The 24402-nt window shown below is 41.5% G+C and overlaps 1 protein-coding gene across 2 annotated transcripts in view; it reads left to right on the top strand.

Moving 5' to 3' along the window:
* The window catches only part of LOC147013193 (late secretory pathway protein AVL9 homolog), a 75506-nt gene that overhangs the window by 11495 nt on the left and 39609 nt on the right, over positions 1-24402 (top strand). For both annotated transcript variants that reach the window (XR_015051420.1, XM_085855785.1), the window contains exons 3-6: positions 5654-5739; positions 10157-10228; positions 12880-12969; positions 15865-15931. Coding sequence is in view for 1 of the 2 variants with exons in the window: in XM_085855785.1 (XP_085711911.1) it covers positions 5654-5739; positions 10157-10228; positions 12880-12969; positions 15865-15931 (315 nt within the window). In the remaining variant the exon portion in view is untranslated. The remainder of the gene's footprint in view (positions 1-5653; positions 5740-10156; positions 10229-12879; positions 12970-15864; positions 15932-24402) is intronic.

Genomic DNA, 24402 nt, shown 5'->3' with positions numbered 1-24402 from the left:
AATGCGCCCGCCTACTGAGTCCGATGCCTCTCAAAATGCGCCCGCCTACTGAGTCAGATGCCTCTCAAAATGCGCCCGCCTACTGAGTCCGATGCCTCTCAAAATGCGCCGGCCTACTGAGTCCGTGCCTCTCAAAATGCGCCGGCCTACTGAGTCCGATGCCTCTCAAAATGCGCCGGCCTACTGAGTCCGATGTCTCTCAAAATGCGCCGGCCTACTGAGTACGATGCCTCTCAAAATGCGCCGGCCTACTGAGTCAGATGCCTCTCAAAATGCGCCGGCCTACTGAGTCCGATGCCTCTCAAAATGCGCCGGCCTACTGAGTACGATGCCTCTCAAAATGCGCCGGCCTACTGAGTCCGATGCCTCTCAAAATGCGCCGGCCTACTGAGTCAGATGCCTCTCAAAATGCGCTGGCCTACTGAGTACGATGCCTCTCAAAATGCGCCGGCCTACTGAGTACGATGCCTCTCAAAATGCGCCGGCCTACTGAGTACGATGCCTCTCAAAATGCGCCGGCCTACTGAGTACGATGACTCTCAAAATGCGCCGGCCTACTGAGTCCGATGCCTCTCAAAAATGCGCCGGCCTACTGAGTCCGATGCCTCTCAAAATGCGCCGGCCTACTGAGTCCAATGCCTCTCAAAATGCGCCGGCCTACTGAGTCCAATGCCTCTCAAAATGCGCCGGCCTACTGAGTCCGATGCCTCTCAAAATGCGCGGCCTACTGAGTCCGATGCCTCTCAAAATGCGCCCGCCTCTGATTCTCTTCTGAAATCAATTCTGCCTCGTGCGTGCATTCTCCCGATCTCTTATCCCATTTATTTGGAAGCCTTCCACGCCCTCTTCTTCTTCAGGCGTCTCACGTTCAACAATCCTCCACCTCCGAGGAATGGCCTGATCGCACACAAAAAACCTCATTGTTTTGGTTATAAAGACAGAAGGAAAAGTCACAGAGGGGTGATTATATCCTGGGGAAGCTTGTTCTTAAGCCCTAGCTAAATATCATGACACCACCCCCTCGTGTGGTGAACACGTAACACTTAAGCTCGCAGGTACACTACTTAGTGACATCGAGATGCCTTCTACACGTCCACAGACCAAGCAACTCTACACAATGATGTATTCCCTATTACATTCTTCCTTCTACCCCCCACAATAGTGGCAATGTCATGTGTTACATGGTTTGGCAGCCATATTGGATTTACCCTAAAACCTATAAAAATACACCACTCAAAATAAGTCTGGCGAGCGTCTGCAATCTCTGCTCTTTTTCTTGTTGTTTTGCATTCTTCCTGCCCTGGTTTCGTTTACCCATTTATACTTTATATGTGACTTTTTATTCCAGTGGTTTTTGGATCAATCACATCTCCATGTATGATTAAATAACCAGCAGGCACACACAAGTTACGTTCTTAGCGTGTGCAACCCAATTGAGGACTATAACGTTCACCTATCCACCAATCGGTTTGCTCCAGTTTCAACCCAAGCTTCCACACTTCCATTCAAGCATCAGGCCATCTTGCAGAATGTTAATTCCAACGTCACTGGGCTCGAGTACAATTGGGCTCAGCTGTGTGTTTATTCCAAAAAAAAATTCTTTTTTTCGACGAAAGAAATCCTAATAAAAATAAGGACCAATTACTGCACTGTAGTCTCAATAAGGAAGTCAGAAATTACAATGCGCGTACACACACACACACACACACACACACACACACACACACACACACACACACACACACACACACACACACACACACACACACACGCAGATATATTATGTACTGGTAAGTACGTACAAAAGCTATTTTATTTAAAGTTTTAACCTTAGCTTATAAGCAATTGACTGATTTCCCAACTGCCCGGATCATCAGCTGGGCATCGTTTTTCATCGAGGTTTCGATCCTTTCAGCCTAATAAGTGAGATTCAAAGATTAGACAAACCAAACCTGACCATATGGGAGGGTTGAATCTCCCTTCCACTATTCAAGCAGAAGTGAAAATAAAATTTAACATTTATCTCCAAACTACAGGGCTTCCACTCAAAAAAATAAAAAACATAAAATGGGAAATGACAATCCATCTGGTTCGGGGAAAGTTGATCTTGCAAAAATGTCATAAAAAGTCATATTTTAATTCTGGAGATTAAACGATGATTTGAAATTCATTTCCTATGTACAAATGATTGAGGCCACTCGCTAATTAGTCTAATCTGTACATGTTCTACTATATCCTATCAGTATCCTGTTAGCATCTCATTAACGTTAGCATCTCATCTTTTGCCAGCCTTTATTTAGTTGATTCCGTAACACTGTTCTTTCCATTAAAATACTTTTCGGATACATTTTCACGTTTCGTATTCAGTCGTAAGATCGTGAGAGTTTTCACATATTTTCGCAGGTTCGCACTGGTACACGGTGACTGTAAAATTATTCTCTCCATGGCATGGCAGCGTAAACTGTTTGTGAAGTGTGGGGTAAATGAAATCATAATTTACAAGTTCTTTGAAGGTAACAATTCCAAACCTATGAATGGGTTGCTCAGGTTAATGATAAAACGCCAGTTGCCAACTGGAAAGTAAATTACACAAAACTAGAACTGCCGCTTATAACTGCGAGCAGGTATGCTGGGTTCCAATGACTATGCCATCCCATGTCGATGTCTTCCCATGCTGCCTGTTCTAATGATGATGCCATCCTATTACATCATTTTTATCAAACTATATGTCTCATGGCTAGTTGATCCCAAGAACTGCCGCTTATAACTACGAGTAATGACTTCTACGTGGACGCTTACAAAACTGTGAGCCACGAGGAATAAAGTATCACTATGACGTCATAGTTAACACGGTTTAGCAGCCATATTGGATCAAAGGAAAAAACTTTAAAAATAATTTCCTCTGAAACCATTTAACTGATGATGTTTTAGTTATCAAACTTCTATCGCCATGGGTACTTGATGATATAGTTGGTTTCACATCGATTTGTTCAGTGGTTTGACAGAAGAAGCTTTTTCAAGGTTTTAGCGTTTATCCAATATAGCTGACAGACCAATGACGCACCATGTCACTTACACTGCTGCCACAAACACGTACTTGTGCAATTGTCGTTCATTTCAGATTCACACATTTGGGGATTATCATCAAGGAGACCTTCATATTTTAACCAATCATCTCATATGACACATGAACCCCTCCCTCTGGACTCTGCCAAATTGTTGATTAAAATATATATATATATATATATATATATATATATATATATATATATATATATATATATATATATATATATATATTGCTTTAATAGAGCTGATGGAAAATATGAAAATAATTCAAGAAAACTAGACGGAAAAATCACATTGCAGGTTGAAGACTGTCAAGCTAAACCTTCGTCACATCCTCATGGTTCTACTCACACCCATTGTTTTTTTGTTTTTTTTTTGCTGAATGCAAAAACTATTTTTGACGTCCAATGCAGGGTGATTGGTAGCCAAATATGAGATCGTACATGTGTAAATGAGTGCAATTTTTCTTATCATTCAATTTCATGATGCCGAACCCTACTTGGAGTGGAACCAGGTGAGCTGCTTAGCTTTAAACATCACACTTTTTTTCTTCTAATAATTGGATTTTTGGATTCTCCCATGATTAGGCCGAAGCAGAAGGTCATTGCTCTAACATCGCAGGCAGGTCAGTGGTTTCTGTTTTATACCGTCTATTCTTCCTCTGCTCTCTCGGTCTTCCGATGCTCCAAAGAAACTCTAGGATGCATACATGTTCTTCCAGTAACCCTCTTATGGTTAAACTTCAACAATTCAGACTGACTACACAACTAAACTCTTTATTCATCACTTCTGCCATCTATGGAACTGCCTTCCAGAGGCTGTTCTATCTCACTCTTTCCTCTTGGGTTTCAAGTAGGCAGTGCACCATCATCTCTTGTCACCCTAATCCTGACCCATGATCTTTATTACCCAACCCTCTTACTTGCTGATTTGGGAATCTCCTTCTTTCTCCCTCTCCTTCTCTCTTTCTCCCTCTCCTTCTCTCTTTCTCCCTCTCCTTCTCTCTTTGTCCCTCTCTTTCTCTCTTTCTCCCTCTCCTTCTCTCTTTCTCCCTCTCCTTCTCTCTTTCTCCCTCTCCTTCTCTCTTTCTCCCTCTCCTTCTCTCTTTCTCCCTCTCCTTCTCTCTTTCTCCCTCTCCTTCTCTCTTTCTCCCTCTCCTTCTCTCTTTCTCCCTCTCCTTCTCTCTTTCTCCCTCTCCTTCTCTCTTTCTCCCTCTCCTTCTCTCTTTCTCCCTCTCCTTCTCTCTTTCTCCCTCTCCTTCTCTCTTTCTCCCTCTCCTTCTCTCTTTCTCCCTCTCCTTCTCTCTTTCTCCCTCTCCTTCTCTCTTTCTCCCTCTCCTTCTCTCTTTCTCCCTCTCCTTCTCTCTTTCTCCCTCTCCTTCTCTCTTTCTCCCTCTCCTTCTCTCTTTCTCCCTCTCCTTCTCTCTTTCTCCCTCTCCTTCTCTCTTTCTCCCTCTCCTTCTCTCTTTCTCCCTCTCCTTCTCTCTTTCTCCCTCTCCTTCTCTCTTTCTCCCTCTCCTTCTCTCTTTCTCCCTCTCCTTCTCTCTTTCTCCCTCTCCTTCTCTCTTTCTCCCTCTCCTTCTCTCTTTCTCCCTCTCCTTCTCTCTTTCTCCCTCTCCTTCTCTCTTTCTCCCTCTCCTTCTCTCTTTCTCCCTCTCCTTCTCTCTCTCTCCCTCTCCTTCTCTCTTTCTCCCTCTCCTTCTCTCTTTCTCCCTCTCCTTCTCTCTTTCTCCCTCTCCTTCTCTCTTTCTCCCTCTCCTTCTCTCTTTCGCCCTTGTTCTCTCTTTCGCCCTTGTTCTCTCTTTCGCCCTTGTTCTCTCTTTCGCCCTTGTTCTCTCTTTCTCCCTTCTTCTCTCTTTCTCCCTTCTTCTCTCTTTCTCCCTTCTTCTCTCTCCCTTCTTCTCTCTTTCTCCCCTGTTCTCTCTTTTGGTCCAGTTTGAACAGTTTTTGGCACGATTGATGGTTTTACAGATCGATACTGATGAAATGCTTTCCTTTTCTAAAACAGAGTAGGAATTTTAATTTTAAATTATTTCTTTTAATAAAGCTCTGATGGAGAACAAAGTTTTTTTTTTTTATTTATTATTATTTTTTTTAATCACTCGATGGACTGAAAAGTAAATAAGAAACAAAGTTATTTTACATTTCATGTTTTTTTTACATGATTAGTTATTAATCTGCAGAACTATCTGATTAATTTGTCATGTTACAATAGACTTGCATTTAATTGTATGATTTATGCAACAGAAGGCAAAATTTACAGTTTTAATCGGCAGAAACATTTTCTGTATTACTTTGTAATGAGCACATGCACTTGCATTAAAAAAGAAGAATAAAACGTACGATATTTAATGGTTTCGTGAAAATGAAGTTGACTGTTCTTTTTTTGTGTCCTTTTGTGTCCCTTTAACAGATGTGCTTTTCGGAGCAGATTTGACCCCCTTTTTTTTTTTCTTTTTTTTTGCAGGTTTATGTTTGCTTAACAAGACTCGGTTGCACTTTTGTTCGTTTGTTATTTTATAACTTTTCAACATGTGGATTATATCATCCTAATTTTTTTGGTGGTTTATTATTGCATTCTATAGATGTCATCTATTTCCTGCTGCCTGCCAGACAAGGAGAGAAAAAGTGTGTGTATGCTGTTTCATGTTACAAGCAAATTGAAGCAAAGGTGTGTCCTGGGAATGCTGCACTTGGGAGTATAACCCTCCCTGCTTATACCTGTGAAATGCTGTGATAAGTGCATTTCTGCATTGTTCCATTGGTCTGCACTTTATGAACCCCTCCACATTGTTTAAAGATCCCATGGTGTCCTTCATGAAGATTATCTGAGTTATAGCAGGCATTGGTGAAATTCCAAATCCCAACCTCCTTCAGTTGAACGTTAGGCCTGGTCAGTCATTTCTGAAAGATTTGGCCCAAACACGATCTTCGGTCGACCCCACAATGTGGGAATATTCGGGATTGTAAAATGTCGTGGCAGTCGTAGATATAACTGTAACCTTTATAACTGGAGTTTATTGTTTGTAATATTAAACCATTCACAGTGTGTTTATAACCAATGTTTTCCTTTTTCTTTTTGTACTTTATTTTTATTTGTGCCAACAATAATTTGTTTTACACCTTTGCCATCTGCATGTGCTTCATATTTAACCATTACTGTGCCACCAATAACACACGTAATCATAGTTGAATTTATTTATTTATTTACAGGAGCGAGGCTCATGGAAGAGCAAGGTAGAAACTGACAGTGGGACAAACATAAAGACAATGAACAAACAGATAAGAGGAAGGGGAGGAGAGGAGGAATCACTGAAACTAGCAGGTAAGATGGTTTGGTTAGGAAAGATTAATGGGGGCAATAATGATCATGGGTGAGAATTGGGAATGACAAGAGATGGTGATGGAATGTTTCCTTGAAGCCCTGGAGGGAAAAATGGGATAGAACAACCTCTACAACAGGAGAAAAGAGTAACAAAAGAGTTGAGGTGTGTGGTGGGCCTGTATTTTGGTAATTTAACCATGATGAGGTTACTGGAAGAACATGTGCATCCTGGAGTGGATAGGGAGGATTAGAGGACTGAGAGAGCAGAGGGAGCAATGTTGGAGAAGAGGCGGTTAAAATAAATTAAAAGAGACCAGCGACCTGCCTGTGATGTGAAAGCAACAGACTTGTGCTACGGCCTCATCACAGGAGATTTCAATAATTTTAAGATCTTTAGTTTCCACAGAATCCAGGAGAGACAGTTGTGATGCTGTATCACCAACCCATAGCAGAGAGCAGGACAACGTTGAGCGACAAAGGCCTTGTAGTTTGTGAGTGGTTCTGATTTTTCAAGGAAAGACTTGGTTTGATTGATGATGCCCAATCTGCGGCTGGCTTTGGAGGCCAGTCTTGCCATGTGGTCTGCCAAAGAAAGGTCATGACTGATGGTGAGGCCTAGAAGTTCAAAAAACTGAATCTCTTCCAGTGGATGACCAAGGAAATAGATAGGTGGGTTAGTTTGACAATCACTCTGAAGTGATAGAGTGAGACTGTAAGATTTTCCAGGATTGAAGGATATGTTCCATTTATCAGACCAGTCTATAATAATTTCCAGATCAGCAGAGAGAGATACGGTGCAACAAGGAAAAACTCGTGTAAAATGCACATTTTTGAAAGTATTTTCTGCATATATAAATGTAGTGCATAACATTTGAATCAACTTCTGCATATAATCTAGCAGCTCGCTCTTCCACGAGCCTTGACTACATACTCTGTAACCAAAAAAAACTGTCTTTGTTATGCTGATGAGGACTTTAGCCTGAAACAGCATTCTCTCTCGTATCTCGTTTCCATGCATCATTTGACCCGAGTTGAAAAGCATGCTGCCCTTGATATTCTATTTCCATATCATTTAGCCACTCTGGTTTTGGCTTTCCAAAGGTATCTCTCCTGCATTTTATCCTGCCTCTTTCTCAAAGTGTGCAAACGTACCATGGGTTGAAGGCCTTCCAATCTGGCAATGAGTAGGCATATACATTTAGAGTCAAACCAAAAGGAAGGATGCCTTTATTTTGACGTATCATAATTCTAATTATTCATTGTGGTCTTTTAAAAGCACTGAGCAGCAGAAGATATAGTCCATGGGCCCAGGCCAGAAATTCCACTTGTTGGTACCATCTAAGGAAACCAATCCTCATTATGATTTTTGAATTGGTGTATATATATAGATCATATTTTGATGTGATAACCATTGCAGACTGGCAGCTAAGAGTCCATGGGCCCAGGCCAGAAATTCCACTTGTCGGTACCATCTAAGGAAACCAATCCTAGTTATGATTTTTGAATTGGTGTATGTATGTATATATATATATATATATATATATATATATATATATATATATATATATATATATATATATATATCATATTTTGATGTGATAACCATTGCAGACTGGCAGCTTATTGGTAGTTATCATCTCTGGAATGTACCCACCCTCCGCATAATGAAAGCGAAAAGGCAAACTCAGAAACATTCACTTATGATGCAATTGCTGTTTCCACATGGGGCTAGAATGAACTGCAAACCACAAATACCTGTCTGAAATGATTTATTTATACCATCCGAATAATCCTTTCTGTCATTCCTGAAGGCAGAAAGGCCCAAATGTTCGCCCCTATCAAAATGTTGCTGATTAGTGATTTTCAGTACATTTTAATTTATAATATTGTCATACAAGTGCCCTGGGTAGTGCTACTGAACCACAATAGCCGACAACATGCACATGTTGTATGAGGAATACATTTATGAACATTTTACAAGTTTTTACCACAGTTAAAGGAATTTCCCTTCCCCTACCCTAGTTCCAACAAGCGTCCAAAATGTGAAATTTACGGATAACCCAAATTTCACCACGCTACTGTGGCATGTTTATGTATTATGTTTTACTCATGCATATTTGTAGCCATGAATGTCCTTGTGATTGTGCCAAAACATTCACACCATGGATCAGTAGTCTAGTCTTCATCACTGTTATCAGCATCAGAGTCCTCGAGGTCTACAACCTCTTCCTCGACATCAGCGGGCTGGTTGCTGCAGGTTCGCAACTTGCACATGTCAGTGCACTTCAGGCTATTGGCAAGGCACGTGCAGTCTGGGAGTTTGCACGACCATCCACACTTGCAGGAAAGCAGTTGCAACACTGCATCCGGTGCTGGAGAACCCTGCATCCACTCGATGGCCAGCTTTCCATCATCATCAGTGGTCCATCCACAACCCTTGGGACTTGGAACATAGGGTTGGCATTGCAGACAGCACCTCCAAATAGCAGCCTGGTAGTTTGCACAGAGGACGTGCATGAAGAGGCAGTCTTCACATGGTGGAAGCTGACTGTACTCTATCTCTCCCCGTCTGGCACAGAAGAGTTGATGTCGGAGTTCATTGACTTTCGTGGTGTTGGTAGACAGCATGTACATGTGGCAGGTGACCTCTTGTAGCTTCTGAAAGAGCTTGGTGGATACTTCCCATGAATGACCGAGCTGATTGAAGGCCTCTTGGTAGGTCTTATCCGACTTCATTTGTTTCAAGGCGCCCATCTTTCCCCGGCCTGCAAAGGCACTGACTGTATCACAACCGGAGAACACGTGCAGTCCAACCAGGGCATCACAGACACTGTCTCCCATCGATCTAGCAAGCTTGTCAATGTCTAGGAACAGTGTGCGGGTGTGCGTACCACACTTCTGATACACGGAGCATGGGATGTCCTTATTGAAGGCAAGACACAGCACGAGGACATCTGTATCTTCGGCAGTGATCACCACAGCCTTGTACCCAGCCTCTGCTGCATGCAGAGCATGCAGAAGCATTCGGGTGTCTGCTTCCTACTGCGTGGACCTCAGCTCTGCCACTTCCTCCCAGTGGTCCTTGTTTTTTTTTTTGTTTTTTTTTATTTCCCCCCAAAACGTCAATATCTCAGAATGGTAAAATGGTAAAAATTCAAAATACATACACTAAGCTGCTCTTCTGGAACGGTTATCACATATTGAAATAATCATATAGTCCCTACCAATAACTTAGTAGCCCTAAAGTTTGGTTTCCTCAGATGGTACCGATATATGCCTGGGCCCATGGACTAATAAGAGAGAGAAGTTGCAGAAGATTAGGAAGATGAGATGTGAGCTTATCACGAGGAGATGATGCACATTCAGGTTCTGAAATCACTCGTAGATTTCGCATTTATTTTGGGCCTCGCAGCACACCTCAGACCATGGATTCAACTAGTGAGCTGAGACTAAACCTTTAATGGTTTATCAAATTATTTTGCCTTTGTATTCTCTGAACCAATGAATAAAATGTACATGAAGGTTTACATACATGATGCAAACACATTATGTGACTCATCATATGATGAAGTTCACATATATTGTGGTTTTGTATATCCGTGCTTTATTTAGTGTGGCATTAAGTTTTGTAGTTCTGAATTTCATAATGGATTACAGAAATTCATTTTCTTAATTGCATTGCATCCAGTGTCAAAGCATGCAAAGTGCATGTAATTTAGTTGTGGTCATGAGATTTATCTTTGTGCTCTGACATCTGTACTAGGCTTTGAAAGTCCGAGAGGCAGATGTGACACGTGACATGGTGCAGAAGAGCGTTTGTGTTCTCAGTAGCGAGGTGAGGGAACTTGTCTCTGTCAGTTTAGAAACCCTGGTTTCTCTGTTTTTTTATGGGTTACTGCAATAAAAAAAAATTAAAATAGTTTTTTGTTTTTAAAAAGAAGATGCATTGGTAATAAAGATCTGTGTGTTTTGCTAATTATTTGTGCCGCACAAGTGAAAAAGTAAAATTCGTTGGTATTGCCCCTAAAAACGATCACGTGAGCAGGACGGCCGGCGCCTTATGCTCTGGCTGTGATATCGTCACACAAAACAATTTGGCACACGACACTACACCACACCACACCACACACATGCTGACATGCCGCTTGTGCGGAACGGCTGGCCCAATATCGTCATCCGACTTGGAGGAAACAAATTTGACGCTGCATTCTCGAATGAAGATTTATCAAATCATGAGGATGATGATCGTGTCTATGTCGATACCGGAACAATGCTTCCATGCATGTACTACCCTGAAATAAAAGTGTGGATAGTGATGATCATGAATTTCCGGGTGTGTGCAACCAACAGGAAGTCTTGGCAACGGTGACTCGTAAATATATATTCAGGACCATATATTTTAACATTATGGCACGCTAAGGTCACTTGGTACATTGCCTCATGCAATTGTGGGGAGTTTTTTCCACCTGGGATGTAGGCACCAAACTCATCCAGAAAATCCTCAACATTTTTGATTTAATAGATTTTGGAATGACAAAATGACCAAAGCAGCAATTTTGAAATACCATTTGTATCTAATCAGATGAACACACAAAATTCTAATTCAGTAAACCTTGAAAGAAATCTTGAAGTGATGAAATTGGGGGCATTTTTAGCTCGCCTGTTTGAAGAACAGAGAGCTATAGCGATACCCCCGGCGTGAGCGTGAGCGTCAGCGTGAAAATGTTAAAGTTTTTGGTGCAAGTTATTTTTTCCTTTCTAATGTTTTTATCTACCACACTTTTTTATATGCCCGATATATATATATATATATATATATATATATATATATATATATATATATATATTGGGGCGTATTATGTGATGTCTGTCCGTCTGTCTGTCTGTCTGCCCGTCCGTCCGTTCCTGTCCGCACTCTAACTCCCAAAGTTTTCAACTTTCACGTTTCATATTTGGTACATAGGTACAGACTGTGGAGACGGTGTGTCGTGACATACGTTCGTCATCTAAAGTGGTTGCCATGGCAACCAGAATGCTGTTTTCCATCCATTCCTGTCCGCACTCTAACTCCCAAAGTTTTCAACTTTCACGTTTCATATCTGGTACATAGGTACAGACTGTGGAGATGGTGTGTCGCGACATACATTTGTCATCTAAAGTGGTTGCCATGGCAACAAGGATGCTGTTTTCCATGAAGTAGCACAATTCTGTATGTACCTTCTTGTTCGGGCGTATATTGTGCTCACTTGCACTCTTGTTACTGATTACAATATATAAATACATATATTGCTTTAAAATTATTTGGATCAGACTTCACTACAATGTTTTATAAAAAATATTAATTATTAGATGAGTCTTTTAAAAACGATAAATGTATAAACAGGCGAGCATTGGGTGGCTTTGACACCAACTCTGGTATGTTTATATAGCACACCTATGACCCAGCAATGAACCATTGAGGTGAGAATGGTCACAAAGTACAGTAAAACCTCTGCCTAATGAACTCCCCCATAATGAGGAACTCCCTTTATTGAAGTGTTATGTTGGTCCTGGTGAAATAGAATACTTTCATACAGGTTTTCTACCTCTGGATAATAAGGTTTCTCTACTAACCAATGCTCTATATACAGCGCTATGTTGCTCATCACACGGTATAAACGTGTTGAGTTCCATGTGTCAGTACAGCATCTCGCAGTGTGTTTGGAACTTCATGTGACTTCATTTTTTAAAATGTTTCTGCAGCTGAAGGCACTGGAGGCAATATGTTTTCGGGTTGTCTGTTTGGCTATGCATCCTTTCGTGTGTGTGTGCGTGTGTGCGTGGGTGCGCGCGGCAGACTTTCGTTACCATGATAACTTGTGAACCGCTAAAGGGATTTTGACCAAATCCAGCAGGGCGCTTGCATTATTTCATGAGTGCAAGTCATTTCATGCCCATGACCTGACCCTTGGTTTCCAAAACATGTACGGAAAATTTGGTGGAGATTGGCCAAGCCGTTTTCAATTCTATAAGGTTAAGACATAAATAAATAAATATAGAGAATTGCTGACTTTTAGTATGATTTTTTTGAGAGTTCTAAAAACTGAAAAGGTTACAGTCACTGCAAATATGAATATTTAACTGATTGTTCTGGTTACACTGTTTAAATGTTATACGATGACTTTAATTAATCTCGTTAATAACCAAATAACAATGCATGGTTGTGTTGTATTTCACAAGGATTACAAAACTTATTCTGAATAGGTTTTTGAAAAACCTTTTTACAAAGAACTCCCATCTTGCAAAGTAAAACAGTTGGTCCCTTGAATTTTGCTATATGGAGGATTTAATGTATTGATTTTTTTTTTGGGGGGGGGGGGAAGAGAAATCAGGTCTGTTGTTTGTTGGAATTGATTAAATGTTGTGAAATACGACATCCACATTGTAAATTTTGAGGTGTTACCTTTTTATGGTGATTTTTATTTTTTAAATTCTTTTAATATACAGCCATTCTTTGGCTTGCTGCAAGCCAAACTGAAGCTGATTACACATGCTTACTTTGAAGAAAAAGACTTCTCCCAGATATCAATCTTGAAGGTATGTTTCATGCATCCTTTGCTGACATTCATCATTTTATTTTTTATACGTCTTGTGCTGCTGCCTTTCTGCACTGAATATTTTGATCATATTCTCGAAAGGCACTTTCTGTTTTGGTTCCTTTTTAGTTGCGATATTTTATCAGTCTTTAATGTGTAAATTGTTTTTATTCCAAATGATGATCATATAAACTTCATGCAGGGCTTGTCTGAGCGTGGTAAGGTCTTGCAGGTACTTGAACTTTTATTTATTCTTAATGTCAAACAAAATGATGAGTATGTTGAATATTATTACTTATTGATGATTTATTTGTTTAAAGCTATAATCTTGAATATATAAAAAGGACCAAGCTGTTATCTGTTTATCAGGACCTAGTTGTTTATCAGGACCTTGCCTGTTCCTATTTGTCTATCGTTTTTTTCCCAATCTCCCCTCTCACCACTTCATGCATCGTTGCAGAACTTTGGAGACTTAATTACTCTGTGACCACGAGGCGATAAGTGGGGTTAAGCAATTGGTTCATGTCCATCCATCCAACTATCTACAAACGTCAGTTTATGATCGAGGAACAACTAATTTAAATTGAATGTTGTATTTTCAACATGAATCGAAAAACAAGTCTGCCTTTTAACAATACTTTCTTTGGCTCTGAATTCGTCAAAATCACACATGTGCAGACAGGAGTAAGAAAATTATTTTACTCTGTCTGCATGCCTGGCAGTCAAACAAAATTGAAAATCATTCCAAACTGGAAACTTGCTGTTTTTTAAGGATGGTGATAAAGGACACAAACAACAGGCACGCCGCAGAACTAATGTAACATGCTAGATAGGGTGATGTAATTGACACTGCGTCAACGGCAGTAAATTACGGAATTTATTTATTTATACAACTCTTACAATATTTATTTTATTTAACTTGAATTATATACTTGAACACTGTAGAACACAGATCGCCTTCTTGTCACTTTCAAAACCTTTCTGTTTATCAGTACTTGGATGTGATACATAATAGTGGTATATAAGACTGCTTCAATTATGCTAAACTTCCAGATTTTTTTTAAAATTAATATTGAATTATATACTTGAACACTGCATAGGATTACTTGTTCTATGAACTCTCTTGTTAACAATGTCTCACATTTCTGATCACGGCATCTAAATTTACTTCCAACGCTTCCATTTACTTCATTCCGTCCAGTCCCAAAGTAGACTTATCTCAGTGTTCACCATACCAGATGACCACAGGATTCCAGTTGGGAGCACTTCAAGCCCAGCTGTCATTGTATGCACCCTCTGTCATGGAGTTGCATGACAAGTAGGAGACATTATTGCTTCACCTTGTTTAATGTGGCTTCCTGCAGTTTCTATGACCTTTTGTCAATTACCTTTACATTTATTTATTTATTTTTGTAGTGCAGTACTTTTGTAAAATTAAAAAAAAACTCATTTGATGAAATAAATTGTCATCAAATTCTTCACTTTCAAATTCAAAAAGTCACATTCAAAAAGTCATGCTTTCACCAAAACACAGACTTGTACAAGTAAAAATGCATTGCATAGTGAATAAGCAAAATGAAATGTCCTCCTCCTGACTTAGGTTACAGGAATAAGATTAACCTTCACAATGACGATTTGTTGCATTAGTACTTGGATCGACCTCCTTCAGCCTTTATAAAAGCTTGGCACCTCCTGGGCACAGATGAGATTGTATTGGAGATTTATTCCGTTGTAATTTTCTTCGATCTATACCTGCAGAGAAGAGGTATGCCTGGTGTTGGCTTAATAGTTAGGGTGGTGGGCTTGGGATTCAATGATCCTGTGTTCAAATCCCACTTGCTGTTGAATTAATACTGGGTGGGATTGACTCTGCCTGTCATCCTTCTGAGGTCGGCAAAATGAGTGCCAGCTTGCTGGTATCCTGTGTCGGAGTGGCAAACCATCCATGATTGTGCCCAATAGCCAAGGAGACTGCTTAGGCAGCACCAATGCTCTGCACTGAGTTGATGGATGGAAAGAAGAGGTCTGAAGCTTAATTTTGGTTCTGGATATCCTTTCAGCCAATTATCTACCTACATTATTCCAGAACTTCTCAATTGAGCTGAGATGGGGCTATTTCTGGCCAAAGACAGGGTACAACTAGAACGGCACTCGGGAGAGCGCATACCTCCGCCAGGCAGAAGAGTTTAAGTTTTGTTTCCGACTGATAGGCCAGATCTGCATCCAGATCTTCACCAACATCTAATCAACTCATCCTTGTCACACACACACCCAACCTGTCTACCAAATTTCATCTGAATCTCTCCACAACTTTTTCAGATATCCTGCTCACTGACAGACAAACAGACAGATGGGGTAAAAACATAACCTCCATCCACCTTCACTGGCAGAGGTAAATATGCCAGCATCATGCAAGATACTCTTTCAACTTATTGGGGAGAATATGCATCTTTCAAGTTTAAAATACGTTTTTGTAATAAAAAAATAGGATGATTATGACCTCAAACTTGTTGAAATCAACTTCAGAGCATTCACCGGTTTGACCATTGTAAACAAATATTAAATGCAGATGAATTAATGATAACAGACTCTTCGCTGCAAAAGTGCTTTAACGCTGCAAAAGTGCTTTAATGTCACTTTGTTAGTTTGTTTGCATTGATTTGAGCTTATAGATCACATGCAGGACAATGATGTTAGATATCGGTGTGCTTTTACTTTAACGACAAAGACATTCTTAGAAATTGTACAAACACATAGATCATATAAGACACAGCATTTTAGACTAATGGTGTGTGTGTGTGTGTGTGTGTGTGTGTGTGTGTGTGTGTGTGTGTGTGTGTGTGTGTGTGTGTGTGTGTGTGTGTGTGTGTGTGTGTGTGTGTGTGTGTGTGTGTAGGAGTTGTATGAGCATGTGAACAGCTCTCTGAATGGAAGCATTTTGGAAGGTTCACCAGCTTACTTGGGTGAGACACTTGTTTCTTTAGATATGACTCATTTATGTATCAGACAAGCACTTTAGTAACAGGGTTATCATGAAAGAATATAAAGGATGGGGAATGGTAATAGACATTGCTGGGATGCAAGAATGCAAAGACATTTTGTGTTATGAGCTGATGAGTTGAGTTTGATGACACCATTGTATCCTATTAGGATTGTGACAATAGAAGAGGAATTTTATTGAGTTTGTAAATAACTTTATAGTTGCTTGCCTTTACAAATGTACTGTTGCGGGCTGGGGGTCAGGTGAGAAAACCACAAGGTGGGGGAAACTATGTTGGTTCCCACCAGACTCCCCGGAATTGTAGGCCGTCACACACAGATAATTCCGTGACGTGGCAGGTCGCTTAACTGACCGTGGACGCCAATAACTCAACCGCGTGACCTGGGGTCCTCCCATCTCTGGGTTAATCGGGTTACCTAATTAATCATGTGGTTTAATTACCAGGGAACACGCCCTCGGTATGCCTTGTCCGAACCGGATCACTCTACCGGACCGGATCACTTTACCGGATCCGATGCAGCCGAGCGACACTGCCAAGGATGTCCCGGCTAAAAGGAACAGATCGTTGGGAATAAAGTCCGGGCGAAGTGAGGATTCGGACTATGCTGGATCAATGGAAGAAAAGACAAAAACTATTTATCCTAATAATGATTTATTTACAAAAGGGGATACAGAGCAGACTTAACGTGAAAATAATAACAATAACTATCTTCTGCGGTCTTACTTAGGCAGACAGGCGCCAAGACACACACATACGCACACACACAGACACAGAAAACCCCATAAAGAGGGAGTTTAAAACTAGGAATTGGGCACCGTAAAGGAGGAGCTTGAGTCAAGAAGGGGCGGAGTCCAGAGTGTGAGGACGGAGTCGTAGGTGGGATCAGATAGGCGGGTGGGGTCGACGTCGTGTGGGCTGAGATGAGGAGGCAGAGTCCGGGCGGTTGGAGGTGGGTCGTGGCGGTGTCGATGAGGCGAGGCGAGAGAGAGGTGGAGAAACTCAAAAAGCAAGAACGACAGAAAAGGCAAGAGAGAGACTGAGGAACTTCTCCGACCTTTATAGGATTTGCAGATCGGGGGGGAGGGGCTACCCAGATTCGTAACGTCATCACCTGAATCGGGCGCTGCGATTGGCCCCGACTCCTCACGTGGCCCGCCAGCTTGGGCCGGAAACCGCCTCACTTCGTTTCCGGCAAGGCCATCCCAGACAGCGAACACACCTCGCTCCGACCCCACGACACAACAAGAATCGCCCACGCCGAAATTGGCATGCGAATCCTCCTGCAAAACCCCCCGGGCCTTGCTCGGGTAACCGGTCGAGGGTCTTGCATGCATACTCGGGCATTCGACCAGCGTCAATCAACGAGCTCGTTCCGCGCGCGCCAACGTGGCCCGCACTGTACATTCCCTGGCTCGATCGCAGCTTCGCTGGCCGTAGAGACGAGAAGACGTTCAACATCCATGGAGGATCCACACTGCTGCCAGTGAGGACCGAAGGTACATCATCATGGATAAATCCGTGCACGTCTCATGAGCGGCGTACGTGTCTGCTTTCAAGCACATTCCATACAGTGCGCACGGTTCCACCATTACGCACGTGGCCAGCGCTTGCATTCACACGACTCCGCTAGCGTGTGCGCAGGGCGAACACCAATATATGTCGGATATTGAGGTTAAAAAGGAACAAGCCGCTTCTACTCGCACACTCATATCCTGCCAAACATGGCGTGGAGTCGTCTTTATCGGCCTCCGTATGCATTTCGTGCAGCGTGGGCATCGTGCTGGCTGTGTTTTCCGTGACGTGAAAAACACCATTCGTGCAGCCTCTTGAGAGGTATTTATTCGCATGCCTTTTTAATGCAACTGGCGATCCTCCCCAGACCATCGGAAGCCCGAGTCGATAACCCCGCACTGCCAAGCGCACATCACTTGCCGCACATGCCTGGTTTAGGGCTCTCCTGGGAACGAGAATCTCTGTGCAGCAGATCCCTCACACGGCGCCGCACACGCTGATCTCCACGAGGCCCCACCTTATAGCGAAGGCGAACGTGGCTGATTTACCTCAGGAATAATCAGAAAAGAAGAAGAGTAGGGATGAAATGAAGGAGAAAATTATTTAAGCAACCCTAGCTTTTCGATCATCGCAACGCACTCCCTTGTTGTCCCGCAAAATAAAAGGAAGGGGACTATCTACACGTATAATAATGGAATAACTGTCTTGGGACACCTATCTGTTGTATGCATGTGGTTCCGAGAACCGCAACAGTGCTACAAGTCGTTAATTAAAGGAACTTTTAAAAATTAAAGTAATTAAAATAACTAAAATTAAAGTAATAAAAGTAATAATTTTCATAAAATTAAAGTAATAAAAGAATTAAAGTAAATTTTTAAATTAAAAGTTTCACTGTGGAGTTTGTACATGTATCACCTGTAGCACAATGACATTAAGATAAATTGGTGGAACTTAGGAATTGCAAGGGCATTAGTAGACAATGTAAAAATCAACAGTGCATGATATTTAAACCTGGAATTCCAGCATCATGAGCAGTGTGCTTGGATATAAGCACCAAAATTTAATGTAAATACTTTTCAGGAATCATTATGGATGAATACATTTATGAACTGATGAACACAATTTCGCATCTTTTGATCAACACAACAATCAATTATTTATTTATTTGTTTAATTTTGATCAGCACAGTAATCAGTTACCTTCACACCAACTGAAATAACGATTAACTGAAACCTGTGAATTTTATAACCTTGGCAATATGCCTGAAAAATATGCCCATTTCACTTTTCCATGGGTCATGACCAAATATGCCCATGTCAAGATTTTCAGATCCATGTTATGTCAAGTGGTTTTGCTTAATTGGTTGACAGACACACACGCACACGCACACGCACACGCACACGCACACGCACACGCACACGCACACGCACACGCACACACACGTTGATATAGAATTAAATGTACAATCAATTCAGCTCAGGTGCACATAACCAACCACTGCATGAAGCTGTGTCAGTTGTTATACTGCTAACAACAGCATCAGTCAGCAGATTCTAAATGAAGAGCTTGTCTTTTTCGTGAAAGCTAGTCTCTATCTGTATCCTCAGATAAGTAGAAATATGGAAGAAATCAACAGAAAGTTGATTGAGGTATCCTAACTACTGTGGGAAGCAAGGAGAAGCTGACATTGCAGGGGTTAATAAAGGGTTAATCCCCAAAACATCAGCTTCCTCTTGCTTACAGCAGTACGGCAGCTGACAATGCATTAGGCAGTGGGTGTTTATCTTTGTCATTGATCACATGCAGTACTGTGCAAACGTTTGGATTATTTTCACTTTTGTGATGCTATTCCCCATGAAACATTTGTGGGAAGTTAAAAGTGTGCAATGTAGGTAGATAATAATTCAAATTTCTGTGTAAGTCAATTTAATATCACAGTTACCTTTAAGTATGCAAAATAAATTGGTAAATTCAAAAACGTTTATTTTTGTTCTCCACATTATATTATCTTGTGCTTGTAATATCCACTTACCACAAATAAAATATGCAGGAAGCAATTATTGGATTCTTGTACAGCAAATAATTTATTATTGTCGTAATCAACACCAGTGCAAATTACATTGATGCAAATTCCAAGAAACCACAATAAAAGTTGCAAATGAGTGAATATGTGAAATTTGTTTTCATCAGCTTGTTCCCTCGCTTGAAAGTCTGAGTGGGGTTCAGAATGATGCCAACAAAGCAACTTTCAACAGAACAGCGTGTGAAGATATACAAATGCTGCGAGAAGAAGGGCACACTGTGAAGAAAATAGTAGAAAAGCTGAAGATCTCCTACAATGGTGATGAGGTACACTTTGCAATGCCTGAAAGAAACTGGCCAGATATAAGACAAAGACAGGTCAAAAAGACCCAGAATAACCTCCCCAAGGCAAGACGTGTTCTTGACGTTGCTCAGCTTACAAGATCGAAGAAAATCAAGTCAGCAGATGATAAATGAAATGAAGCAGGCCTGAACATTAATGTTTCATCCAGCACTGTGTACAGAAGGTTAATTGCAGCAGATCTTGCCAGAGTTGCAGACAAGAAACCACTGCTGAGACCACATAATAAGGTGAAAAGACTGAAATTTGTTTGGCAACAGCAAGATTGGGTAGCTGAATAATGGAATCGCACACTCTGGAATGATGGATCAAAGTTTCAAGTTTTTCGATCGAAGAGACACCAGTTCGTATGCCGAAGACCTGGAGAACGATATGACATGCAAAGTTTGCAGCCTACTGTTAAACACGGGGGATGCTGTTTGACTGTTTGGGGTTGTATCTCAGCTTTTTGTGTTGGAAAGCTTGTTAAAATCAATGGGACACGAACAAAGAGAAATACAAGCAGATACTACAGCATCATGCAGTTCCTCGTGGAAATTATTTAATTGGAAGAGGATTCATTTTCCAACAAGAAAATGAGCAATCGGAGATTGCAGCCCCTCACCAGGACTTGTTTTGTGTGATTTTTGTGTAGTATATTTTGTGTGGTGTTTGTGTCCTGGTGTGTTACGTAATTAATAAGAGACATAACTGGAACTGCCACTTTATAAGTGCTGGCAGTGATGACCAGGTACCAAGATGCAACCCCGCTTTGATCGGACACCTGACCCTGACCCATGATGAATTGAATTCAGAATGGGATTAAAATTAATTCAGTTCAAATCAAATGGAAGACCAAATAGGTACAGTCCTGCATTTGAATCATCAGAAGGAACTTGAACAAGCAAAAAGCAAAGATCGAGTCATCAGGAGGAACATGGATAGGATTTGGATTTCAGCTGCTGCTACTGCACCCTAAAACCCATGCAGGCACAGCCAAGTGAGGCTTATTCAGTATATATATATATATATATATATATATATATATATATATATATATATACAGATGTTTGGTACCACAGAACTTTAATATTGATACAAACAAACACGATATAAGTGACCGAAGCTTTTCATGCTGCACTCTTCAGGGTAAAAATCGCTGCAAGTGAAGGAGGAAGTGAAGGCGCATGCTTTATACGAGGTCCCAATAAGGTAGATGCTGATTGGTTCAACCATAATGACGTCACGGTTAATCTGAACGCCCATTGGTCGGCTCAGGGGTCGATTTCCCCCATCGTAAACTATCGGTATGTTGATGACATTTTTGCTTTGTTTGAGTCTCGGACGGCATGTAACAATTTCCAGGCATGGCTCAACACTCCCCATCCAGCACTGAAGTTTACCACAGAGCGAGAATCGTCAAGCACGTTACCGTTTTTGGACGTGTTGGTTGATAGATCCAACCTTGGTTTCACAACATCCGTCTACCGGAAGCCGACTTTCACAGGGCAGTGTACTCAGTGGGACTCCTACTGCTCCATGAGAAACAAAATTGCCTTGATCAATATCCTGGTTAACAGAGCACAGAGGATTTGTTCACCTTGTAATCTTCCTGCTGAAATTGACAAAATCATGAATATACTCTGTGAGAATGGTTATCCTGAGCATATAGTTAAGAGATACATACACAAGTTTCTAAACACGACAACAGATCGGAAGATTGGTCCGGACAAATGTCCAGTCTATATCAGGATGCCCTGGAAAGGGCGATCGTCACGAAGTTTTGAAGTACAAATCAAACATATTGTGTCCAACATGTTTCTGGCTGTGCAACCCCGAGCAATCTTTACCTCTCGTTGTTTGCTGACATCAGTCAACAAGGATGTACTACCCACCTTACAAACCAGCAATGTTATTTATGAGTTTTAGTGCCGATGTGAAGCTCAGTACGTGGGCTGCACAACATTAAGATTGGCTGATCGGATCAAACAACGCATCCCCTTGGCGATTCGAAGAAAGATTGTGAGGGTTAGAACACAACCAATGCGAGCATGTAGAAATATCCAGCATCCACCGGCCACTGTATCTGCTTTATCTCCCTTTGTACAGCACCTGGTTGCCAACACTATCTGTGCAGACCAGTACAATGCAGATATGTTCAGGATATTGAGCCGAGGTCGGAGCTCGTTTCATTTACGCATGTTGGAAGCAACCTTCATCCTTACCACCGATCAAATATTATGTCGTCAAAAGGAATTTGTACGATCTCTGTCTCTTTCAGCATGGAAAGATTAAGGGAAGTACGGTAACAAATGGTGAATGGACCTTTGGGAAAACCTATCCCCCCTCTCTCCAGGATGTGTTTGCAAATGTCAATCATCGACGAACTCTGCTCCAGCCAATGGGAGCTCGAGGTGAAGATGATGAGCCGACCAATGAGTGTTCGGATTAACCGTGACGTCATTATGGTTGAACCAATGAGCGTCTACCTTATTGAGACCTGCGTATAAAGCACGCGCCTTCACTTCTTCCTTCACTTGCTGGGATTTTTACCCTGAAGAGTGCAGCACGAAAAGCTTCGGTCACTATTATGTCGTGTTTGGTTGTAATTCATATATATATATATATATATATATATATATATATATATATATATATATATATATATATATATATATATATATATATATATATATATATATATATATATATATATATAACCGGGCGTAGTGGCGTGCGCCTGTAATCCGGCTACTCGGAGGCTTGGGTTGGAGAATATCTTGAGGACAGGAGCTCTGCACTGGGCCACGCTATGAGAGGGTGTAGGGCAGCCCGGAATCATGGCGAAACCCAATCCATATCCCTGTGTCGTAAGAGGCGACCAGGGTTGCGTAAGGAAGGGCATCTGGCGTAAAACCTATGCCAAATCAGTATGCGGATCATAACGGATGATCCGCTGTGGCGATTCCTAACAGGAGCAGCCGAAAGACGAACAACATACATACATACATACATACATATATATATATATATATATATATATATATATATATATATATATATATATATATATATATATATATATATATGTCAAAAAGAACCCAGATCAAAAAATTAAATAATTGTGGCAGCTTGACCATGCGTCTGATCAGGTTGAAATTGAAAACATATAATATTCCCCATCACAACTCGACCATAATTGTGAAGTTTCACGTCAATTGATGAAGCGGTTCAAGAGAAATATATTTTTTAAATATTTTCACTCAATCCAGGGTGCCTGCCAGACCATGTGACATCAGTTATTTGTGAATACCTTGGTATCCCCAAGGCTTACAGTCATCTTTGCAAAGACTCTGGTTATCCTTTTGGGGGCCTTCGAGGTGCTGAATGAGGTGTCGGAGCTGCTGGGATTACGGGTTTCCTCGGTCAAAACTAAGATCCAGGCTTTCAATGACATCTTGGATGCTGCTGTCCTGTCTGTGCCTGTTTGTGGTGAGGATGTTGAGGTTGCAGAGAGATTGACATACCTTTTCAGTGATATTCATGTCTCTGCTGGCTGTGAGTCAGAGGTCAATAGATGTCTGGGTCGAGCCTGGGGAGTCATGGATTCAATGGATCATGGAGTTTGGCGCTGCCCTTACCTGTGCAGGAGTATGAAAGTCTGAGTCTTCAGGTCCTTGGTGCTTCTCGTCTTGCTCTACGGATGTGAGACTTGAACTCTGACCAGAGATCTGAGATGGCGACTTAATTCATTTGGTACCAGGTTTCTTCGGAGAATCCTTGGCTATTGCTGGTCAGACTTTTTGTCCAATGAGCGGTTGCTGAGAGAGACACAAATGAGATTTGTTACCTGCATAGTCCATGAGCATCAGCTGTGGCTGAATGGACATGTGGCTCAATTTCCTGACACTGATCCTGCTCACCAGATTCTCGCAGTGAGGGAGCCTCATGAGTGGAGGAGGCCGATGGGCCAACCATGTGCCTCGTGATTGCAGCAGTTTGATCAGCATCTCGAGGAGATGGGGATGGACCAGGAATTTGCTTTGGGGATGGCCAGACGGAGGCCCCTGAAGTTCCGGCGGAAAGTGGACGCAGCGACGTGCTGCTCCGGCGCATGCTTCCATACCTGACCTGACCTGACCAAGGCTTGCAGAACATTTGTGTGACGTTTCCCCTCGATCTGTCTAGCCGTTCTGGAGAAGAAGATTTTAATGTATTTTAGGGTAAATCCAATATAGCTACCAAATCATGTGACCTATGACATCATATGTGTGAATGTTTTGTTCCTCATGAATAGGTGTTTATACATGTAAAGTTTTGCCTCAATCTGTTCAGCCATTTCAGAGAAGTTTTTGAAGGTTTTATTTATTTATTTTTTTAACAATATGACAGCCGAATCACATGACTGATGACGTTATCAATGTTTTTTTTTCTGTGGACCAATTTATCCCGAGATGACCCTCAAAAATGTTCATACTGGTCGGATGTGGCGTTCCACATATGCAATTATGTCATAACTCGGGCACTTATGATGTCATAAAAAATCGCAGTGCTTCTC

The sequence above is a fragment of the Eptatretus burgeri genome, chromosome 14 (assembly GCF_056783735.1).
Source record: "Eptatretus burgeri isolate ZD-2024b chromosome 14, Ebu_testis_v1, whole genome shotgun sequence".
NCBI lineage: Eukaryota > Metazoa > Chordata > Myxini > Myxiniformes > Myxinidae > Eptatretus > Eptatretus burgeri.
Note: the sequence above shows the minus strand (reverse complement) of the source record. Positions and strands in the feature narration are given on the sequence as shown.